A 21,737-nucleotide genomic window follows, 5' to 3' on the forward strand; every position below is an offset into this window, starting at 1 on the left:
TCCCGATGGTTGGATGTAGATAGTTTCAGAACGAACGTCGGAGTGCTAAAAGATCTTGGATCAATGGTAAGACTTGTCTGTTGTGCTTCCGTTTGTGTAGCATAAAACGTGAGTTTTATTAAAGCATATCGTGTGTTATGTGTAGCTATTTCATTCCGTTTGTTAACCTTTCCTGCTGTCTGTCTCTGAGATTGCAGGGGAGTAAAATGCTCCACGGCCGAAGTAGATTACATGTTTTCGGGGTTAATTCCCTTTCCTTTACGTCTGCTGCTGGTTAGTAAATACAGACAAAAGGAAAGGTTAACAAACGGAATGAAATACCTACACATTACACACGCTATGCTTTAATAAAACTCACGTTACTCGCATAGATCTACTGGTTAACACTGTTACAGCACATAAATGTTTGTCGCTACATCCAAACTATGCGTCACCGTTGTCCCTCCCTGTACGTGCTCCCCTTAAAGGCAGTGTTGCCAAAAAAAAATCACAAGAAGTCGCTATTGGTTCACTGAAAAGTCGCCAGAAGTCGCTAGATTGCGCCATGACGTCATGCGTGACGTAAACACGTGGCCAGGCGGAACTGACCTTTTTGTAAATGCTAAAAAAAAAAATAGCGCTATACCCACATTTTACCAATAGACTGGCACTGTTTTAGCATGTTTCACTTGGTTTGGTTTGACCTGACCCTGCATCTGACCGCCGTATATGACCGTGAAGTGGATTTTAATTCGTGCAGGCAGCATTTCTCCTTCTTTATTATGCAAGGCCAATGTTTTGATGATAATCCGCCTCAACACTGCCAATGTAATTTATTTGCACTTCAAATACATCAACACATCTTTATATTTTGATTTTTGCCTATTAAACGGTCTAACCTCAACAATTACAGTATTGTGAAGGGAAACTTAATCCAATTCCCATTACTTTTCGTTTGGAATATGACATTAGAGGGTTTTTTTCCCAATGGTATTTTAGGCCTACACCAGGCTACTTCATGTTATTTGGAGGGGGGAAGGATGGAAAAGAATTTTGGGTTTTTCCCCATTCAAAAAATAGGCCTATTAGGTTACTTGCCTGCTGAACACGCACATTCGTGCTGTCGAGACGAGAGACACAATGTTCCCTATAGATTACAAATCATCATCATCATTATCATTATCATTATTATTTTTATTATTATTATTATGTTATTATTATTATTATTGCCGTTTTTGCACTTTACTACTCATCAAGCAACCTGATGAAGCAGTATTAAAACGCATTGTTCACCAAAACAAACTTAAAGGCACCCAGTGCAACTTTCGAGGCTTAAAAATAAACATTCAATTTCTAGTCTTTTTTACACGTAGTAAGTTTCAATAACTCCATACCATTACATATCGACATATCGAGCTTGTGCAAAGATGAGACCTCGTTGTGTGGTGAGAATGGTGAGAAACAACAACAATCGCCGCCATTTTCTTTATTTTTTGTTACCTACAATAAATAAAGCAGGATTCCAGTCAATGGAAAAATGGCCTCTCCCCACCGGCGATTGTTGTTGTTTACGATTTTCTATCAGTTCTCACCACACAACGACGTCTCATCTTTGCTCCTTGAATGTCGATATGTAATGGTTTGACTATGGAGTTATTGAAACTTATTACGTGTAAAAAAGACTAGAAATTGAATGTTTATTTTTCATTGAATGTTTACATAAAGTTGCACTGGGTTTAAACAAAATCATAGACCAGTGGTGATTTACCCCATTTTTGGATTACACTTGAAAGCACATCAACAGCATTTGGACACTGGCTGCACAGCACAGGGACTCTGCTTTCATGCCCTGATAACAAATCCTAATCCTAAATAAAATGTGTGTGAATATGGCCACGTATGGTCGAAAATGGTCCCTTGGTCTGGACAAAAGAGACTGCAAGGGATTCACTGCGGTCGCTGCGGCCAGCCTGCCACAGCATTCAAATCGGTCACCAGCATTGATTCTCCCCAACACTCCGAAGGCACAGGGCAGGCAGCGGCAGTCGGCAGACTGCTAACTAGTAGCTTCTAGCTACACCTCCCGTAGTTCACTGCTAGATGTGTTTAGCTTGTAGCTACATCTCCTGTCATTCACTGCGATGCGTGTTAGCTAGTAGCTACATCAGAGAAGTTGATGTAGCTACTAGCTAACACACCCAGAAGTGAATGACAGGCGATGTAGCTACAAGCTAAATCAAATCATGACAGTTTTTAAAAAACCGGAAGCCACTGGGGTGCAAATGTTGCATGCCGCGTCATCACGCATCACGTCTACGGTGATTGGTGAAGCGAAGCGTAAACAGAGCCGTAGTTCTTCTAGTTCTGCTCTGGCTCATGTCAATCAATACTTCTGTCTCTCTCCACCCGCCACTGAAAGCGGATAGTATGGTGTCGCGGGGCAACTGATTTGTCACTCACAAGACAAGTGAAATTGTCGCTAGATTCAACCAGATTGAGCCTGAAAGTCGCTAAGTCGCTAGATAATTTTTTTTGTCGCCAGAGGTGTCCAAAAGTCGCTACATCTAGCGAGAAAGTCGCTAAATTGGCAACACTGCTTAAAGGAGCCGCACCATTTTACTAAACGTTCTTGCAATGTATATCATTTAATTTAAATATGCTTATTGGCCTTATTGTGTACGCTTGTGCGTTTAACAGCGCTTGTTTGTGAGAGAGAGCATTTAACTGTTGATGCCCCAGTTTAATAAAGCCATGCTATTCATAAAAAACGTTCGTCAATGTGGCATTAGTAATATAAACAGTTGAGAAATTGATTCCGTTGGGCTCGGTTACTATCCTGTCGGACCGGGCCGGGCTCGGACTGAAAAATTCGGCCCGATCCATGCTCTAGTCTAGCCTGGCCATTACCAGCCTGTGACGCCATTTCTTTCCGTCAGTCAGTCTGGCAAAACCCCATGCATTTTCGTTTCCGAGATGGGCGGGTGTTTAGCTTGAGGTTTAAAATCATTGGAGTTACCTTAACCAATCAGCAACGTTTGGTAAGCATTCGGTCTACAAACTTCGCTGGACTACATGCACCTCGGCAAGGCGAGTTTTGAGTCACAGCTCTGAACTGTTCGCTGATTGGTGCGGTTTTAGGGTGAAGCCTGGAAACGATGTTAGGCGGGGCTGGGCCAGACTACGTATGAGCTTGAAATCAAATCAGGCGGTCAAATCAGGCTGAAATACGTAGGCTGGTGTCACCAGGCTAGCTCTAGTCAGCAGTGGAAAATAATCACCTGACAAGGCTGACCTTACAAATGTAGCCACTAAATATCATCCACAGGAAAGATCAGTAAGGTTATAATTCGCCAAACGTTATAATACGCTATCAAAAATCTCCAGTAGCAGTAGGACACAATTTTCCATATGGGCCATTCTACCGAATTGGTGCAAAGTCAGGTCGGAAATATTTGGATTTTTTTTATGTTTTATTCCCAAAACTTTGTCCGTATGTATATTGTACCATATCTAAAGTACACTTATCTAGTAAAAGAACAGTCAATTTTTATATTGTATTTTCAGAATGTGTTGGAATGTTTTTCCTCTTCCAAAAATTGTCACTACCGAAACATCACATTTACTATAGTAAAAAAGTATTATTATTGACCTGTTCAGATTGTGTTTCCTTCCCTTCTCTGAAGAGTATTTTTACAAATATTTCTTGAAGGTTTTTACAATGAAATCCATAAAAATGAATTTTTTACCAAACTTTCAAGTTCAATTTATACAATTCATCAAAATCTAAGTGCAATATTTCTTTGTACAATGCAAAATACTGATCATATTGATTCCAGAGTTGTTCATTGATGAAATTGAACATACATTAATCCAATCAGTATCATAACAATTTAGTTGATTACTCAATATACTTAATTTTTTACAAAACATCCTGTGTTTCGGTAGTGCTGCACTGTTTCGGAAGTGACATCCAGTGTTTCGGTAGTGACTGCACTGTTGGATGGATGTTCATTTCTCTCCCAAAATCTTCCAAAAGGTGCTCTGGGCCGCCCTTTAGTCCACACAACACATTTATTTAAAAATTATGGGATTGAACTACTTACCATTTCATTTTGTCACTACTGAAATCATCAGGTCACTACCATATGTTTCGGTAGTGACTGTTTCGGTAGTGACAATTCTAGCTAACTTTAAGCATAAATAAAGAATTCTAACAAGCACACGGCATGCAAATACATCTTTGAAGAGGTGAACACACATACAAACATAAGATTTTCCATGAAACCCCAAAAGGTTTACTTAACTGAAGAAAACATGCGTTTCGGTAGTGACAATTCTTAAGGTTACACGTCGATTTTCAGACTTTGGAACACATTTATACAAAAACTATGGGATTTAGCTACTTACCATTCAACCATGAGGGTAAGAGATGCAGTGTCACTGCATGGTCAAAAATGCAGAGTCGTGGCTAAAACACAGGCTCAGCCAATGGACTAAAACTCTTGTGTTTCGGTAGTGACATGAAAACTAGGGACATGATTTTTTGAGTATAGAAAATTGATTTAAAAATTAAACCCACAATAAATCTAAATATTCCAAGTTCTGTTTCAACCCAATCATAAAGATCTTTGAAATGAAATCATTGAAAAAAATCTAAAAAAATTGAAAAGTGTTATTTAAAGGCATTGAAATTTAGATGTCAGGGTTGGGGACAGCTACTTCCCAATAGAAAGTACCCTATAAATGATGATTTTGTATATATTTAGCTTATCACTATCTCATGTAATGCATTGGGTTTATATAGACCATAACATTTTCTAATTAAATATCTATGCCTAAACACCTAATTGTTTTGTAAATAGTTTTTATTGTTGAGGGACTGCATATTACACGAATTCGGTAGAATGGCCCATATAGCCTATTGACATGAGTCTTGTTAATGTTAAACATTGGCTAATCTTACAGCTTGCTGTCCTCATACAATACTAACGTGAAGCTGTTTGTCTAGAGCTATGGCATTGATAAGCCAATTTGGCAGAAGGGGAGGGGGAGGGAAATGGACTTCTCTGCTTGAGTCTACCTCAGTCTGCCCTCCTCTTCTCATCTCACTATATTCAATCCCACATCCTTTACTGGCTAAACTAGCCCCTTGGACAGACTTGACTTTACTATTTATATCACTTTGCACTATCCTGCACACACAAGAACAAGTACTCTATCTTTGCACTATCCACACATGCACATGACATGAGCACTATCTCTCTGCACTCTTTGCACTACTTTCCCCGTTTGACACAATCAATGCACACTGTAATATAGGGCCAGATCTATCCTATATCTGTAAACACCCCACTCCCTGTGAACATGTTCTCCCTATGTGTATTGTTTTACTGTGATTCATGTTTGTGAGCTAAGTGTATAAGCAACTGGATGATACAATTTCCCTCAGGATTAATAAACTATTCATCTATCTATCTATCTAAACTTTAAGTTAGTTTGAAAGTAACACCTCCTCCTACCATCTTCATGTATGCTAATGTAGCATAATCTCGATCAATATTAAATAATATTAAATTGCAGGTAGCCAAAACAGAAATAAAACAAGGCTGATAGAAAGATTTTTATTTTACATCATTCAACAGGCCTGCTTTTAAAAAACAAATGTTACGTTCCATCATCAGGGGGAATTCCACTGTTCCATCCATTTTTCATCCATAACATGACACTTTGAAAATAGGCTTCGAGTCAGGATAACACTGGCATTCAGCTAGGTTAAAGCAACATGTAACAATTTTACCTTTAAATAACAGCTTTAAAATAATTTTGGTGGTACTGACTTGTAATACGTGGAGAATGTCGTCTGTGCCATTGCCACAGCATGCCTGGTACGCCTGGTATTGCACTATGTAACTTAAGGACAGGGAGGCTCTATGTAGTCTACTACTAAAAGTAGTATGAAAACGATACATTCTAGAGTAGTTTATCATCTGTGTAATTTGTTGTTTAAACTACCATACATGAAACTTCCCTTCTCAAGCTTTGTTTTTCTTTGTACGGTGACTTGTCATATATAACTCCCTGTATTCCATTCTTTGCAGCATCAATATTCTGGGTTCAGGCCCCAGGATGAAGGCTTTCAATAATGAGTACTTTAATGGCCTGTGCTCTCGGGTCAGAGACACCACCACTTTGGAGTACGACAGACTCCCATGGAATGTTGGAGTCCTCAACTATGAAGTAGGTCAAATGTACATGATGCATGCAAGAAGCCCATGTCCTTTACCCTTAGAAAATAGGTACATTCCTCAGTTGATACAATGCATATCAGACATTAATGCAGACATTAATGCAGGTCTTTCAACATTACAACTTACAAGAAGCCCATTGTTTCAAGATGCTCTGGAAGTTGGCATCTTGGCGAAGTTTGACATACGGACATGGCATTATTGAGAAAAAGTTTCTAAACCAAGGCACTTCTTAGGTTAAAATGTCTTTTTTCTAATGACATGTCATAAGGTGGACTGATAAAAAATGACATGTCATAAGGTGGACTGATGAAATGTCATGTCATAAGGTGGACTGATGAAATGTCATGTCATAAGGTGGACTGATGAAAGTGCCACGTCATAAGGTGGACTGATAAAAATGTCCACTCTTAGCGGCTAATGCCAAGAGAGTTTTTTCCTCTCTTATTCTTCAATTAATACTCTAAGGAAGTAACCAGCCAATAGCCCAAGACATTTAGCATTTTTCTTATGTATAACTGAAATAAGAAACACAAATTATGGCATGCATAAATGTTATTGTATTTAACTTGTGCTGAACATAAAAAATGCATTTGAATTTGGAAACAGTATTTGGAGCTGTTTAAATGTGTCTACAAATGTCAGAGCATGAAAATCACTAAAATACCTGCCGTCCGACTTCAGAGGGTCAAGGATCAAGTTTAGGTTTGAAACTTAAAGATATGAAGACATTATCATCTTAAACTTGCAGTCCTTGGGCCTCATTCTCGAACATTTTCTGAAGTTTCTTCTGAAATGTTTCTTATTGGCTTTGGAAAAATAACGTAAGAAAAAGACCTCAGCCAAATTCATGAACGCTTGAAAATGTGTTCCTACGCAGCAGAAGGGTTCTGAGCTGTGCTCCCCCGGAAGAGTTTTCTGAAATTAAAAGCGCGTTCTCGTGCACCTGGGTTTGCATACATACACGCCCCGCCAGCTTATAAGGGCACACAACCGTAGTGACGTGTTCTGTCGGAATCGACCGAATCCACACGAAAGCAACTCGTAAGTGAGTCATGTCAAAGCGGAAAGTGAGCATCGGTCAAGTAAGCGCAGATCTAACTTAACTGGTGCAGAGGTGGAGGTACTGTAGCAGGACGCGGATGTGTCCATTCTATTCCACTATGGCTATTTTAACGCGATTGAGTTTACTGCTTGTATATTTATTCACTTTCATTTACAGTGTTCGTGTACATTGACATTTAGTAATTTAGCAGACGCTTTTGTCCAAACCGACTTACAAGGGAGAGAACAGTCAAGCTACGAGCCATAGAGACCTAGTGTAACAAAAGAAATAGAAAAACAAATAGAAAATAAAAAAAGAGCAGGAATGTAACTGCTGTAAGTTAAGCACTAGTCGAAGTGCCAGTTAGGAAGGGAGGCACTCTCTGAATAGTTGGGTCTTCAAAAGCTTCTTAAAGGTAGAGAGGCCCCTGCTCTGGTGGTGCTAGGCAGTTCGTTCCACCAACGTGGAACTACAAATGAGAATAGTCTGGATTTCCATAGGCTACTTGCACAGACGGCACTGCCAAACGACGCTCACTAGACTAGCACAGCATCCTGGTTTAGTCCTTTTCTTTATTCACTTCATGTATTATGACCGCCGCGCGACAGTTTTTTTTCAGTTTTTTTTTTTTTTCTGTTTGCCGATTTTCTGTCAACGATTCCCGGGAAACTGAAACACCCGGGTGCATAAAATTTGGTGGGCATGTAGCCTTACTAGATTAGCGTGGAACCACTGATTTTCATTTTGATCCGTTGCACCCCCGTCAGACTGGATCCCTTTTAAAGAGGGTGGGGCGATTCAGTTTTCTGTGAATAAGTCGAAAACCGTAGGGCCTAGAAGGACCCCTTTTTGTTTGTATGTTGTTCTTAAGAGGCCACGTCAACCATTCCACTACCACTTATTTCATGTATAGGTCCACCTAGTTACAAATGAAAAAGCAAAAATGGAGTGTTGTAAAACATTTTAATTGTAAGTTGACAAGGTCAGAACTGCACGAAATCGAAGGTGTGGGATCATTATGACACCTTCTGACTGCACATTAAGTTTCGTGGAATTCTGTTTGCGGGGGGCATGCAATAAATTGATTTATATGATTATTATACACCAACTGGCCTGTAGGTGGCGCGTCACAGTTTTCTTCGAATATCCCGAGAACCGTAGGGCCTTGGAGGGCCAAATAGTTCTTGTATGTTTGTGTCAAGGGGCCATGTCAACCCATACCATAACCATTCATAACATGTATAGCGCCACCTAGTTAAAAATGAAAAAGCAAAAAATAGGTGTTTTAATCGAATATATGTCAAAGGGCTCGAAAAATTACCGTTTACCGTCCATCTTCGGTAGAGTTTTTGTCCATGGATGGAGCAAAATGGCTCTCTAGCTTCCCCTAGAACATTGCAAAAAAACCTGCACATTGGGGTTATTTTGGCGTAGCTTGACGGAATTCGGTACACGTCTTCATCATGCTTGGACGCACCAAAAAGTCTCTCGACGCCATGGTGGCAGGTCCACAGGAAGTCTCGCTAGTTAAATCGCCAGTCATACATGTGCATGGGTCTATGATAAACGCTCTCTTTTCTTGCACAGCTCGTGCACTTTGAAAATACTGAGAAGATCTATAAACTATCGAAATAGTGCTTCTTTAGTTACTACGTATTGACCCTCATTAAGAGAAAGAGCACACATCAAATAGTGAGAAACTGGCAGTCAGTGTGTTTTTCATAGTTTAATTGTTCCTTTTCAAGTATGTGCATTAAGAAACCTTTAACAGTGCAATTGGCAATACACAGTTATTTCACAAATCAACATTACAAAAAAAAGCTAGATATTTCTATAGCAGTAAAAATATACACATCTCAATATATACATACACATCTCAATAGTTGAACTGTAATATAAATAACATAGCATATAATACAATATAATATAATGACTCAGTATAATGTGCAATGGAATAACATATATATGATATATATAATATGTGATACAATATAATATATTTTAAGTATAGGTATATATTCATATAATATAATATATATATATTTGTACATTTGTACAATTTGACATAATATACAATCATGCTCCTAACATTTTCAGATCTATGCAGTGCAATTGACACAATATATAATTTCACACAATATATGATATAATATAATAATTTAATCTAGGCTAGAACCCTTTAAAAAGTATCGTCTTGCTGAGCTTTTTTCGACTGTTGCCAGTCTGTAATTGCAGCGTGCTCAGTTTTGCAATGTGGTGCAGCCTGATTTTGTGGAATATGAATATATACCTATACTTAAAATACATTATATTATATTGTATCACATATTATATATCATATATGTTATTCCATTGCACATTATACTGAGTCATTATATTATATTGTATTATATATATGCTATGTTATTTATATTACAGTTCAACTATTGAGATGTGTACGTATGTATATATTGAGATGTGTATATTTTTACTGCTATAGAAATAACAACTAAAGAAGCACTATTTTGATAGTTTATAGATCTTCTCAGTATTTTCAAAGTGCACAAGCTGTGCAAGAAAAGAGAGCGTTTATCATAGATCCATGCACATGTATGACTGGCGATTTAACTAGCGAGATTCAAAGTAATGTAGAGGCAAATCTTTTTCACACACTTCACGTAGCGCATAAACCCTTGAATACTCCATGAAATTGGTTGAGAAATGTAAAAGGTTATCGTGATTTTTATCCAGATAAACCGCAGCTCTTGGCAACTTGCGCTTGTTTGACACATCTGACAGACCTCTGGCGTCAGAGAGCTCCCGAAACAATATGGCGGCGACGCGTTTCGCCGAGGCAATGGGCTGAAGCATTGGAGGCGGCGTCTACCTATATGATGTCTATGTTTGGCTCCCATTGAGATAAATGGAATCTGTCTCTGATACTGGCGGCTCGTGGGGCTCATTCACTTACATTGCCCAGGGGAGGAAAGACCTCCCTAGCATCTGAGTCTGCGCCAACATCGCTTAACCAATAAACAACGGATTTGGCGTTGGAGGGAGGGGATTAGACATTAATACCGAAAGAAGTTTCCCTTTTCAACCGTTCTGCAGAAGGATATCGATTACACCTCACCCTTAAAGATTGTTGTAGAAAGATTGCAAATAAAGAGGATGTGCAATTGAGAACGAAAATATTGTTCATTAGTTTATTGAACAAACCGTTTCATTCATTGAGCTACAGAGAGAAAGTTAGTACCAAAACAACAGGGAAACCTGTTCCAAAAATCCAAGTCACTAAACCCAATGGTAAAATCGCTGCCGTAATGCTAACTGGTATGCGAAATACTTATAGCTCACTGGTACCATATAAAACAATCGGCTGTACTGTTTTGTTTAAATCGTTCGTACGCCTATCCTTAGTCTGACTGTTCACGTTCAGCTGACATTCTGAATGGGAATTGTTAATGAATGTTTCAGAACGCGATGTGTTAGTATCTATTCTAATTAGCCTACTTGTCACTTGGGCATTGGCCTCATACTAGGCTACTTTGAGTGATAGTTGTAATAATCTGGCATAATCTGAGCAGCAATTATAGGAAGTTTTTGCAATTTTAGAGAACAAAGGTAATTAACTCAGGGTTTGTACTTTTTCCATAGGCCTATTTGTTTAATATAAGCTTAAAGCATCTGCTAAAACAGACACATACCCTAAACATAAAAATATATTTCTGTTTAATACTAAATTTAGCAACTTTTAAATTTAGCAAAATTTAGGGATGTCAGTCCACCCCTAAGTGATCAATGAACATTGACCAACATTCTGAAACATCCATTAACATCCACATTTGCCACAAACAATGTTAGGCTAACAGCCCATGTTAAGTAAGGGATAATGTATTGTCCGGAGGTCATTAGCCAAAAATAAATCCCGACGGGGCGAACAACACCCCGACGCATATCGGACATTCCTCCGCCATACCTCTTTTTAATGATTTAGTTGCCGTTTCATGAGTCCCGTTTAGAAATAAATAGTTCTTCAAGCAAATAGAACTTTGAAGTTTCAGGTGTTGCATAGCAACCCATTACTTGCTGACTTCAAATTACCATCCGTGCGTTCCGAACCTAAGAGAGCTCTCTTGACTCCTCCTCTTGACTCCTCGACTCCTCGATGCCCAGTCAGTGATGAGAGATCAAGAGACCGTTAATTTTCAACATTCGGGACACTCTAATCAGAGAGGATGTGGCATCATCACACTGTGTGTACGTATCTGCTCGCACTAGCGCGCTCTGTCAGACTGCAGTATGTGGTGCCGTCACTCTGTGCGTTAGCAAGCGAGCAATCATAATAAGCTACTGACATCGACATGGCTAACGTATACCTCCCCAACGAATTCAGACAATTCTTTGTTAATCAATCACAGCATAATTGCCCCCGCTAGTCAAGCGAAAAGTGTCCGATTAAAAGTGCACTAACGGGCTATTCCCGGGTGGTAAAATAGCCCTTTATACAGTCCCAGGTGGGGGGATAGCCAGCTGCTTAGCATAACTGCCATTCAGAACCAATGGTAATGCTACCAAGCTAGGCATGCTAACTGTCGGTATACATCGTGAATAACCACCAAAATACTCATGTCACTGGCTTTAATTTGAGAATGGCATGTACATGTACATTTAATATCAGTACAGTTGTTTAATTACTGCTGATATGTACATTTAAGGTCTGTAGCCTTGTGGTCTTCTGACTCTGCTATCGTAGCCACCGTAACCATTATGTCCGCCATTGTTAAACAACCGTTATGTGACGTATTTCAAGGAGTCGGACAAAAGTGGAACTGAAGGTTTAAGAGCAATGGGACACTCCTTGCTCTCTTGATAGGAAGGAAGGAAGGAGACATTTTAAGACCTTTGGAATGGGGGGCATGAGTCTGTTACGTTAAAATGACTGGACTTCTTGCGGAATGATATGAAAGAGGTGAATTAGAAGCACAAAACCTGTTGCCAATGACAGTGGTCATTATCTTTTCGCAGCGATCTGTTAGCAGGAATTAATGTAGGGTATGACGTAGGGATGGCCCATTCAAATCAACGGTACTTTTTGGAACATTCTGAAGAGCCGTATAATAATAGTTCTGAAATAATGTTGTCTTACTTGTTGTTTAATATTGTGGAAAGGATGTTTGTGAATGATTCAGAGTATGATGCATTTTAAATGGCACCACTTTTGGTCTTAATTTTTCTTAAAACAATTGCTTTGCATCCTTTCCTTTTGGCCTTGTCTAGTCCAAAGACATGCTGCCCACCAGCTTTTTAAGTACAATGGTGGTGTAGTACTGTAGTCCACAAAAACACCCTGAAACAACTTGTATCTCACATACTTATGCCACCAACGGAATAAGCAGGCCAATGGCAACCAAGAGCACAGTCCTTCCTCCCTCACTTTAAAAACCACCAGCCGCCACTGATATGTACGCATGCACAAATAATTCCTTTAGGGATAGTCGAGCCCAACAAAGGAGCGGGTTCACAAGAACACGTAAAACAAAACAAAGAGCCAAGCTCTGAAAGAAAAGATCGTAACAAACAAAACCAGGAGGGCAAACAAAACACGAGTCTAACTCGGACCGAACAAACCAAAACGTGACAAAGAAACAACGAAGCATAAACGGGAAGAGAACAAGCGAAGATAGGAATCCTTACGGTGAGCTAGAAGTTTGGCAACCTGTGATGTGCGGTACCAGACACCGAGTGTGAGGTGAGTGGAGTATAAGAAGGGACTGTGACAGGTGTATGTGATTAGTCCTCGTGGATGCTAAATGCGATGCAGGTGAGTGAGAGTACAGGTGTGAGTGATCAGTACACCCGTGAGTGTGAACGAGAGAGCGCGGAGGTGGGCATGGCTGGTGCGGGTCCGGGCGCTGACGTGACATTAGTGATACAAATATTCTCGTATTTATTATTCTTATAATTACTAGTACGTACTATCCGGCCGCCCGCCCACTGCCCGACCATCCGACACGACTATTGTACTATATAAGGGCCTTAACTCTTATACAAATACATCAAACTACAACATACTACTTAACATAGTAATGAGAATTGGTTACATGCCAGGCCCATACGCATCAGCTGGGGTAACATCTATGACGACGACTGTTCTATGACTATGACATAATTCACGTCGCTAAAATTCATGCGTTTTGCATATGCCATGAATAAGTGCTGTAATCACAGTTACATTTCAACCATGCTTATGAAATGAGTTTGCCAAGTTGTAAGTCAAATAAGTGCAGAAATGAACTGTAAAAATACGCTATACTAATATATCCCAACACTATGAATATTTTTGATGGATTACTATTCCCTGTCTGTTAGATGACTGTACAACTCTAGACATTACTTTGAAACTTAATATAAAGAAGCTTATATAAACGAATAGATAAAATCAATCACTGTCTTAAGATTACCTGAGCAAAAGTCTGTATCTGTTCACCAAGAAGAATTTGAATGCGGACCTCCTTAAGGTATCCAACGCTATTCTGAACTTTGAGTGAAGGCAGGATAGTTTTAATACCGCTAATTTTGTTTGTGACGTCATTTCGGTGCTACGGGAAACGATAACCCATTAGTCCCTACGGGAAACGGTAAAATACAAATATCTCGCGAACTATGAATTCAAAAATCTTCAAAATCAAGGATGCACAGGTACATGCGTAAGCTACATGCGAAATCTCATAACTAACGTAACTACCGTCAGTGAGATACGCCCTAGACAGACTGACACCCTGACAGAGACACAGAGATTCCTGGATTTATAGATAGATTTTAATCTGAGGATGTCTGTAGAGTTCATGTGAACGCAATCATAAACGATTTCTCACATATTCAGCCCTAAACACTTCTAACACGGAGCGGCCATGTGGGGCATCTTGTGTTAACTCTGGCCAATTTACTACTGCTATTTTGCGTTCTCAAAATCGTCTGAAGTTCAGAACAAATCACAGATGAGAAAACTGCCAAATGTGTTCCTAAATCCACCGCTAGTGGAGTTCAGAAGAAATTCCTTCGGAAATTCTTCTCAACTGACGACTGGACCTTCAAACCATCCCATATCCCACTCCATTCATTCATGAGCAAAAATACCATTTGTATTCATCTGCTCTCATCGATTTTGCAGCACCTTGCGCCACAAAATCGTGGCACTATAGCTCAATTCCTCAATAATACACTTTTGAGACAATTGACTGAAAAAATGCTTTACAGTCCTTGAACATTTTACAGCATGTCATATTTGGTTTTGAGTTTCAGCAGGAGGGTAGAGGTCTGATCATTATAAGTGCTTTCTCACTCAGACTAAAGTGGAAGAGACTGCCTCCAAGGAGATGTATGAAACCACACACTCTCTGCTGAGGGAAATAACAGAGGAGAACAAGAACACACTAAGTATCGGCCTGTCCTTCAAATTCACGAGCACAGAATCCGCTGGGGAATCCGCTGGGGAATCCGCTGGGGGATCCGCTGGGGGATCAACTGGGAAGATTGGAATCGATTTTAAAAACGAGAAGACTGACATGATTAAAGAGATAACGGAGTTCACTAAAACAGAAGTAAGTCTAGCCATTGTGCTAATTTTGAATACCTTCATTTTACTTTGACTTTTTTGGCTTGCTCCCTAACCTCTTTGACTCTTCTTTTCATCCCTTTTCTGTTCACAGAACAAGAGCTTCATGCGGGTGAAGGGCACAGTGCAGTTGAGTACTTACAGAATGAGGTCAAACAATCTGATGCTGTCAAAGATCTTTCTAGAAGATGTTGAGACCTTGCCTGTACAGTATGATAAGGGACAGTACTTTCGTTTCCTTGAAGACTATGGCACTCACTACGCAGCAAATGGAAAATCTGGGGGAGAATATGAACTGATATATGTTCTTAACATGGAAAGTGTAAAAGAAAAGAGTGAGTTTCATTTTTGGCCATCCAGAATATCATTCATAGTCAAAACCAAATATGTGTGAATTGTTTAGTACATCATACAGCAACATAATAATGATTTTGTCAAACCCGGCACTACAGCCTTAAGTGAGATATATTGATGGTTACAGAGATAACAGAACGAATGCTCCAGGACTGCCTTAAGGTTGGTGTGACAAATGTTGTGACAGGCGGCCTAGACAATGACAACTGCAATAAAATCCACAATAAAAACAAAAGTGAGTATACAAAAACCACTGACAAATATGTAAAGCACTTTATACTACCTTACTATACATACACAAAATCCTCATCTGTGTAAATTCCTCCAATCTCAGATGAGACTGAAGGGAAAGCTCCAATTGATTCCATCATGACATCTGTGAGGGGGGGGACTGTGGACAAAGCTGCAGCCATGAAAACTAAGATAGAGAAGGAAGGGCTTCTGGACACCTCAACTTATGAAGCATGGGCTAAGACCATAATTGATGCTCCAGTACTCATCCAAAGTGATGTAAGCATACCTCTACTCCCACTTCATCCCTGATGCACAGTTATATGAGCCACACAGAAATACCCCATTGTCTTGTTGTCTGTATATAGGTTTTAGTTAGAAAGGTTAAAACTAAATGTGAAGAAATAATAGTCTTGACATGTCAAAAGTGTCAAAAAAGCTATTGTGCTCTGTTGGTAGTTAAAAAGTAGGTAGGTAGTATGCTAACCATATAACGTTGATCTGGCCTCTCTTGTAATACCATTTTGTACCTCAAAGCAAAGGGGAGTCACTGTAGCAAAAACAGCAAATACGTCTTGGCTATCCTTATTTGGCTAATGTAACAAATAAATATTAGTCGGTGTTGATGCAGACAAATGTCCTCTGCCTTCAAACATTTCTGTTGCTTCTGTGACAGAGATAAGGTAGGGATGGGCAAACGTATACGCTACCCCCAATTTGCTTGGAGTATGAAATGATTTAGCTTGCTAGCTGACAGCTACGCAGAACTGCAAATAGCACCTTTAATAGACTTCCTACAACTTTGTCTTATCAAACTATGTTAGTAGTTCAGAAAGCCGGTAAGGTTTCTTCGTTTTTTTTTCTTTTTTTCTTTTTTAGCCGGCCAATTTTCTATCAACGATTCTCGGGACACTGAAACACCAGGGTGCACGGAATTTGGTGGGCATGTAGCGACCCATTGCAAAAACCCCTGCCCATTGGGGTTATTTTGGCGTAGCTTGACGGAATTCGGTACAAGTCTTCATCATGCTTGGACGCACCAAAAAGTCTCTCGACGCCATGGTGGCAGGTCCACAGGAAGTCGGCCATTTTGAGTGGAAGATGTGTTTTGACGGCGTTTGCACACCTATATTGGATTTTCTCATTAGTCGGAAGGTGTGGGCGTGGCAGACCCTCAAACTTTGCCAACTTGTTAGTGCTTGCCACAAAACACAAAGTCTCTTATAACTCTTGAGAACATTGTTTGATCCAGAGAAAATGTCTTAGGGTGGACGCTGGCCCGAACCCGTACATATGCCTGTACATATGCCTGACTGATACCACCTATAGCGCCACCTGTTGGTTGTTGGAAACTTCACTTTGTTTCCACACCTCTTTATGTGACCTGTTTTAACAAACTACATTACAAAAGAAAAATATACCAAAACAATCCACAAAAAAGTAGTACACAAAACATTACATTACCAAATCATCAAAATATATCACAAATAATTCCTTTAATACATAAAAATGAAACACAAACCAATGTTCACAAACAAAACACATAAAAACACACAAACACACTGACAACCATGACTCATTCTTTGTTAAAACCTACTGAACAGTTCGGCGGTCATATTTTGTAACGCTTTGCGTTACGTCTAGTTATAAATTCATTAATGAATTTCTTACAACATTTCATTAATTATCTTTCTCTCTTCCAGCCTGAACCAATCTACAATCTGATCCCACTGAAAATAGCACACAGCCAGGAGAAACGCAGCAATGTGCTTCTTGCAATCGATGACTATGTTGCAGAGTACAGTGTGTGCAAGTGCAAGCCCTGCATGAATGGGGGCACTGTGCTCCAGATGGATGGGAGCTGTGTTTGTCTCTGCCTGCAGCAGTACGAGGGCCTGGTCTGCGAGAAGCTCCGTTCTCAGCTACAGAGAGGTGAGAATACAGTGTCTTTTTACAATACTTATATGGAAGACAAAACAGTTGAGGCCCAATCGTAAAGCTCTTTAGTTTTGGTTCTAGAATTGTGGTGATAGTGAATTCTTCTGAAAAGTCCAATATGTTTGTTATGGGGTAAAAATCGACAATTTTGATATTATTGTGGTCATATAAGCTCCTTCCACTCCATATCACATTCTTTGGGTGCATATCTCAAAAGCCTCTTACAAAAAAAATGTGATCTTTGGTTAGTGAATATTTGGTCACATTTGCTTGCATTTCCTGAAGTGACAAGTGGCTATCTCAACAAACTAGCCACCAACAACCAACCAAATTTCATCAGTCAATATTTGAAAACATGATTTGCCAATCATAATACTACCATTTGGCTTTGCGGATGCTGCTTAAACTTTGATGATCGCTGCTTGCATTTGTTCACTAATTCCAACATGTAAAGAATCCTGTAGCTCACAGTATACGTCCTTCCTTTTAAAGGGGTAGTCACTCAAGAGGGTAACTGGGCCTGCTGGGCAGCCTGGTCTAGTTGCAATGAAGGTAAACGTTCACGGACTCGCAGCTGCAACACAGAAGGCCTCAGCAATGCTTCTTGCCGGGGAGAAACAGTCAGCACGGATTACTGCTGAATGCTCGTATTGCACAAAGACACATATTAATGCACACAGACAAACACCAAAAGCATTGTTTAAATATACATTAACTGTGATGGAGGGTAGTGCCTCCAGGATAAGCAATCTTACTGGTGAGATATGGAGTTTTACTTCTAGCCAGAGAATCACAACACACAGATAAATGCCTTCTTTACAATTTTAACATAGGACTGTTATGTGGTGATTAATACATGGTATGTCTGTATGGGTGTCTGTGATTCTGGAAATGAAATAAACAACAATGTTGATTGTATTGGCAATTTGATGACTTATATAAGAGGAACCTATAAACATTAGTTCTAGTGAGGTAGTGAGATATAACAGATATCCACAAGATGGCAGCATTGCATTAGAAATCAACAGGCTATAATGGGATAAGTTACCTTCTAATTTCATTTTTGCAATGTACTGCTGCAAAATATATACTTGGGGAGACAAAATGTTTCTGGAAGGATACACACTTTTAGCTGGTTCTAAATCAAAATGTATTTATATATTTAGCACAAACTCAGGATATAAAAACCTTTACGTGTTTTATTTGTATTCTTCCCTGAAATCATGTTGATTCCCTATTTATCCCATTAATTACAATTTAGGCAAAGGGTTAATACATTCAGCAGATATTAGCGTACAGTGAAGGGTCTCAGCAACGTGATTACCACAGACTTCTACAAACTCACACTATAAGCTAATAGAACACTGCAAATATAGAGTTACAGCATTTAAACACTTATACAGTGAAATGAAGATGTTACACAAGCAAATGTTTGAATGGTCACTTTGAGAGATACAGGGTGTAAACTCAAACCTGAACCACCGGACCTTTTGGCAGGGAGAAATAGCCGTAGTTTCCCAATTCGGCACCATATATAAACTGCAATACAGTATTGTATGTAATTTTATAAAACAAACCTGTGTATTGACCGCACATGTGTATTACAGTATTTCTCTGTTCCTAAAACACATTTTTTCAAAACATGCCTCGGTTTCTCTGAACACTAAACCCAAGTGCCAACTCCCTAAACCAATTCTGCTAAACTTTAAGCACAATTCTCTGCTTTAAACACAGATTTCAATTGTTAACCGCACTTTCTTCAAACCACAACACACAATTCTCTGCTTTAGACACAGTTTTCAATTGTTAACCACATTTTCTTCAAAACACTAAACACCATCCTCTCTACTTTGCATGCTTCATCAATGCCAAAACCTCATTGTGTTCAAACAGAAAACACTGCTAATCAAATGACAAAACTTCCATTTCCAAAGCTGTTGTGCAATTTGAAATCAAAACTTAAGCTCCTAGTTTGGAGAACAATTTATGGTAACATTGAAGTGAGTGGTGATCAGAGGGGCAGAGGAGTGAGAGTAAGAGGAGGAGGAGGAGGAAAATGATGAAGAGGAAGAGCAAGACGGAGAGCCATTACTGTATCTCTGATGAGATTCAGGCCAATGTGTTCAACCATGTGGTCAACATGGGTTTGACCATGCAGGAGGCTGGCAAGGCTGGCCAGAGGGTTCAACCAAACATAAGCCACTTCTCAGTTGCACCGATTCTCCGGACATTCAGAAGAGAGAATGGGTAAGAAACACTACTATGACAGTACGTAAAACACTAATTTGAATGCCTTACTGTATCAGGAGCATAGTATTCTTGTATTTTACTGTAGAATATTTTACATTGTACTGTATTTGTAAAATTACAGTATACGTAAACAAATACAAAGTGCAACCATTGATGACCAAGACATATTCCTAAACATCAATACAAAGAGCCTAGCCACAGTGGACCATGTTCTAAGGCAGAACATCTCGAGAATGAAGCAGGTGTACAGGGTGCCTTTTGACAGAAACTCTGATAGAGTCAAACAATTACAGTATGATATGACTATGTGCAAGTAAGTCATATACGTTTCCACAACTGATTACGTCCTATCAGCACAGAAACATTACTGTACTGTATTGTAATCCAATCAAATGTTCAAATCAAACTGTATTTTCAGATGTTTCACAACACAACAATTGTCGATATTGTCTTGAGCAAGAACAGGATGCAGTCTAGTTTTTCTGTCCTTTTATTATTTTACATTTTTCTTTAATTTTTGAGTTAAAACATTATACAGTTACAATATTTTACAACAGAAGAAAGCGTACAGTAACACTGGAGATGAAAAGGCATAATACTCCTGATAAGGCCTTCATACTAGTGTTTTCCCATTTCATAGTAGTGTTTTCCATTGAGCACATCAGTGTTCAATCAATGCTTAGAATGTCTACTCAAATAATGGTCTGTGTTTGTTGTTTGAAAACAAAATGACCTTTTGAGGTGATATAATAGTGTTTTGAAACCAAAGTGTCATTTTGCAAGAGATATAAAGGGTTTTGCATTTTGTGTGAGTGGTTTTGGGATTTGTGTTTAGAGCTAAGAGAAACCGAGGCATGCTTTGAAAAAATGTGTTTTAGGAACAGAGAAATACTGTAACCAGAGTAAGCACTTGATCCTTTCATTCACTCCATCGGTATCAGAGTAAGCACTGCTTTCTCTCAGGATTGTTTACAGTTTTTTTTTTTTTTTTACAATTGCTAAAAAACACATTCTTGAAACAGTCACTCATTTTCTCTAAACTCTAAACACAAAACCTCATCTTCAAGCACTATTTACAAAACCTTTGAATCTTCTTGCAAAATGAAACTTTGGCCTCAAAACTGTTTTACCTGTGCTCAAAATCAAACACGGCTGTCAAATCATAAACAAAGTGTTCAAAATGATATACACTTTCAAGCAGTCAGTAAACAATACACCAAAAAATAGAAAGCACAATGTTCAAAACATATAGTTCTCAGGGAGAAGTACATTTTTTTTTACCTCAAAACAAATTTCATATTTATCTACCATTGACATTTGATGAATGAAAACATGTTCTCTCGTAGTAGCTACAAATGTATCAGAAATTACTACTTTGCTTTGCTCTAATTTGTGTTGGTTCTTTCTCCTTCTTGTACCCCTATAGTACTGTACCCTGCATCTCACTACTCACAACTTACACTTGTTCTTTGTTGATATGACCCTGCAACCAGTCAAAATCTATTGAGCAATCAGTACTGTTACTGTACCAAATTGAAAGCACAATGTTCAGGGCCATACAATTTGTTTACGTATTGTGCTTATACAGCCTACAATGCACTGTAGGCCTACTACAGTATACACTACCACAGTAAAAGGGACACAAATCAAAGGAGTCAACGTGGTGTTTACAGTATTTCTCTGTTCCTAAAACACATTTTTTCAAAACATGCCTCGGTTTCTCTGAACACTAAACCCAAGTGCCAACTCCCTAAACCAATTCTGCTAAACTTTAAGCACAATTCTCTGCTTTAAACACAGATTTCAATTGTTAACCACACTTTCTTCAAACCACAACACACAATTCTCTGCTTTAGACACAGTTTTCAATTGTTAACCACATTTTCTTCAAAACACTAAACACCATCCTCTCTACTTTGCATGCTTCATCAATGCCAAAACCTCATTGTGTTCAAACAGAAAACACTGCTAATCAAATGACAAAACTTCCATTTCCAAAGCTGTTGTGCAATTTGAAATCAAAACTTTAGATCCTAGTTTGGAGAACAATTTATGGCAACATTGAAGTGAGTGGTGATCAGAGGGGCAGAGGAGTGAG

The 21,737-nt window shown here is 39.1% G+C and overlaps 1 protein-coding gene across 1 annotated transcript in view; it reads left to right on the forward strand.

The window, feature by feature from the left end:
• c9 (complement component 9) overlaps window positions 1-18,030 on the forward strand; it is a gene marked incomplete at both ends in the record, with an annotated part of 38,227 nt that extends 20,197 nt beyond the window's left edge. The window contains 6 exons of the mRNA XM_080839784.1: window positions 6,078-6,216; window positions 14,598-14,852; window positions 14,961-15,201; window positions 15,555-15,730; window positions 17,155-17,383; window positions 17,882-18,030. Coding sequence (XP_080695910.1) covers window positions 6,078-6,216; window positions 14,598-14,852; window positions 14,961-15,201; window positions 15,555-15,730; window positions 17,155-17,383; window positions 17,882-18,030 — 1,189 coding nt within the window. The remainder of the gene's footprint in view (window positions 1-6,077; window positions 6,217-14,597; window positions 14,853-14,960; window positions 15,202-15,554; window positions 15,731-17,154; window positions 17,384-17,881) is intronic.
• Window positions 18,031-21,737: the final 3,707 nt, after the last annotated feature.

The sequence above is a fragment of the Sprattus sprattus genome (assembly GCF_963457725.1).
Source record: "Sprattus sprattus genome assembly, chromosome: 5".
NCBI lineage: Eukaryota > Metazoa > Chordata > Actinopteri > Clupeiformes > Clupeidae > Sprattus > Sprattus sprattus.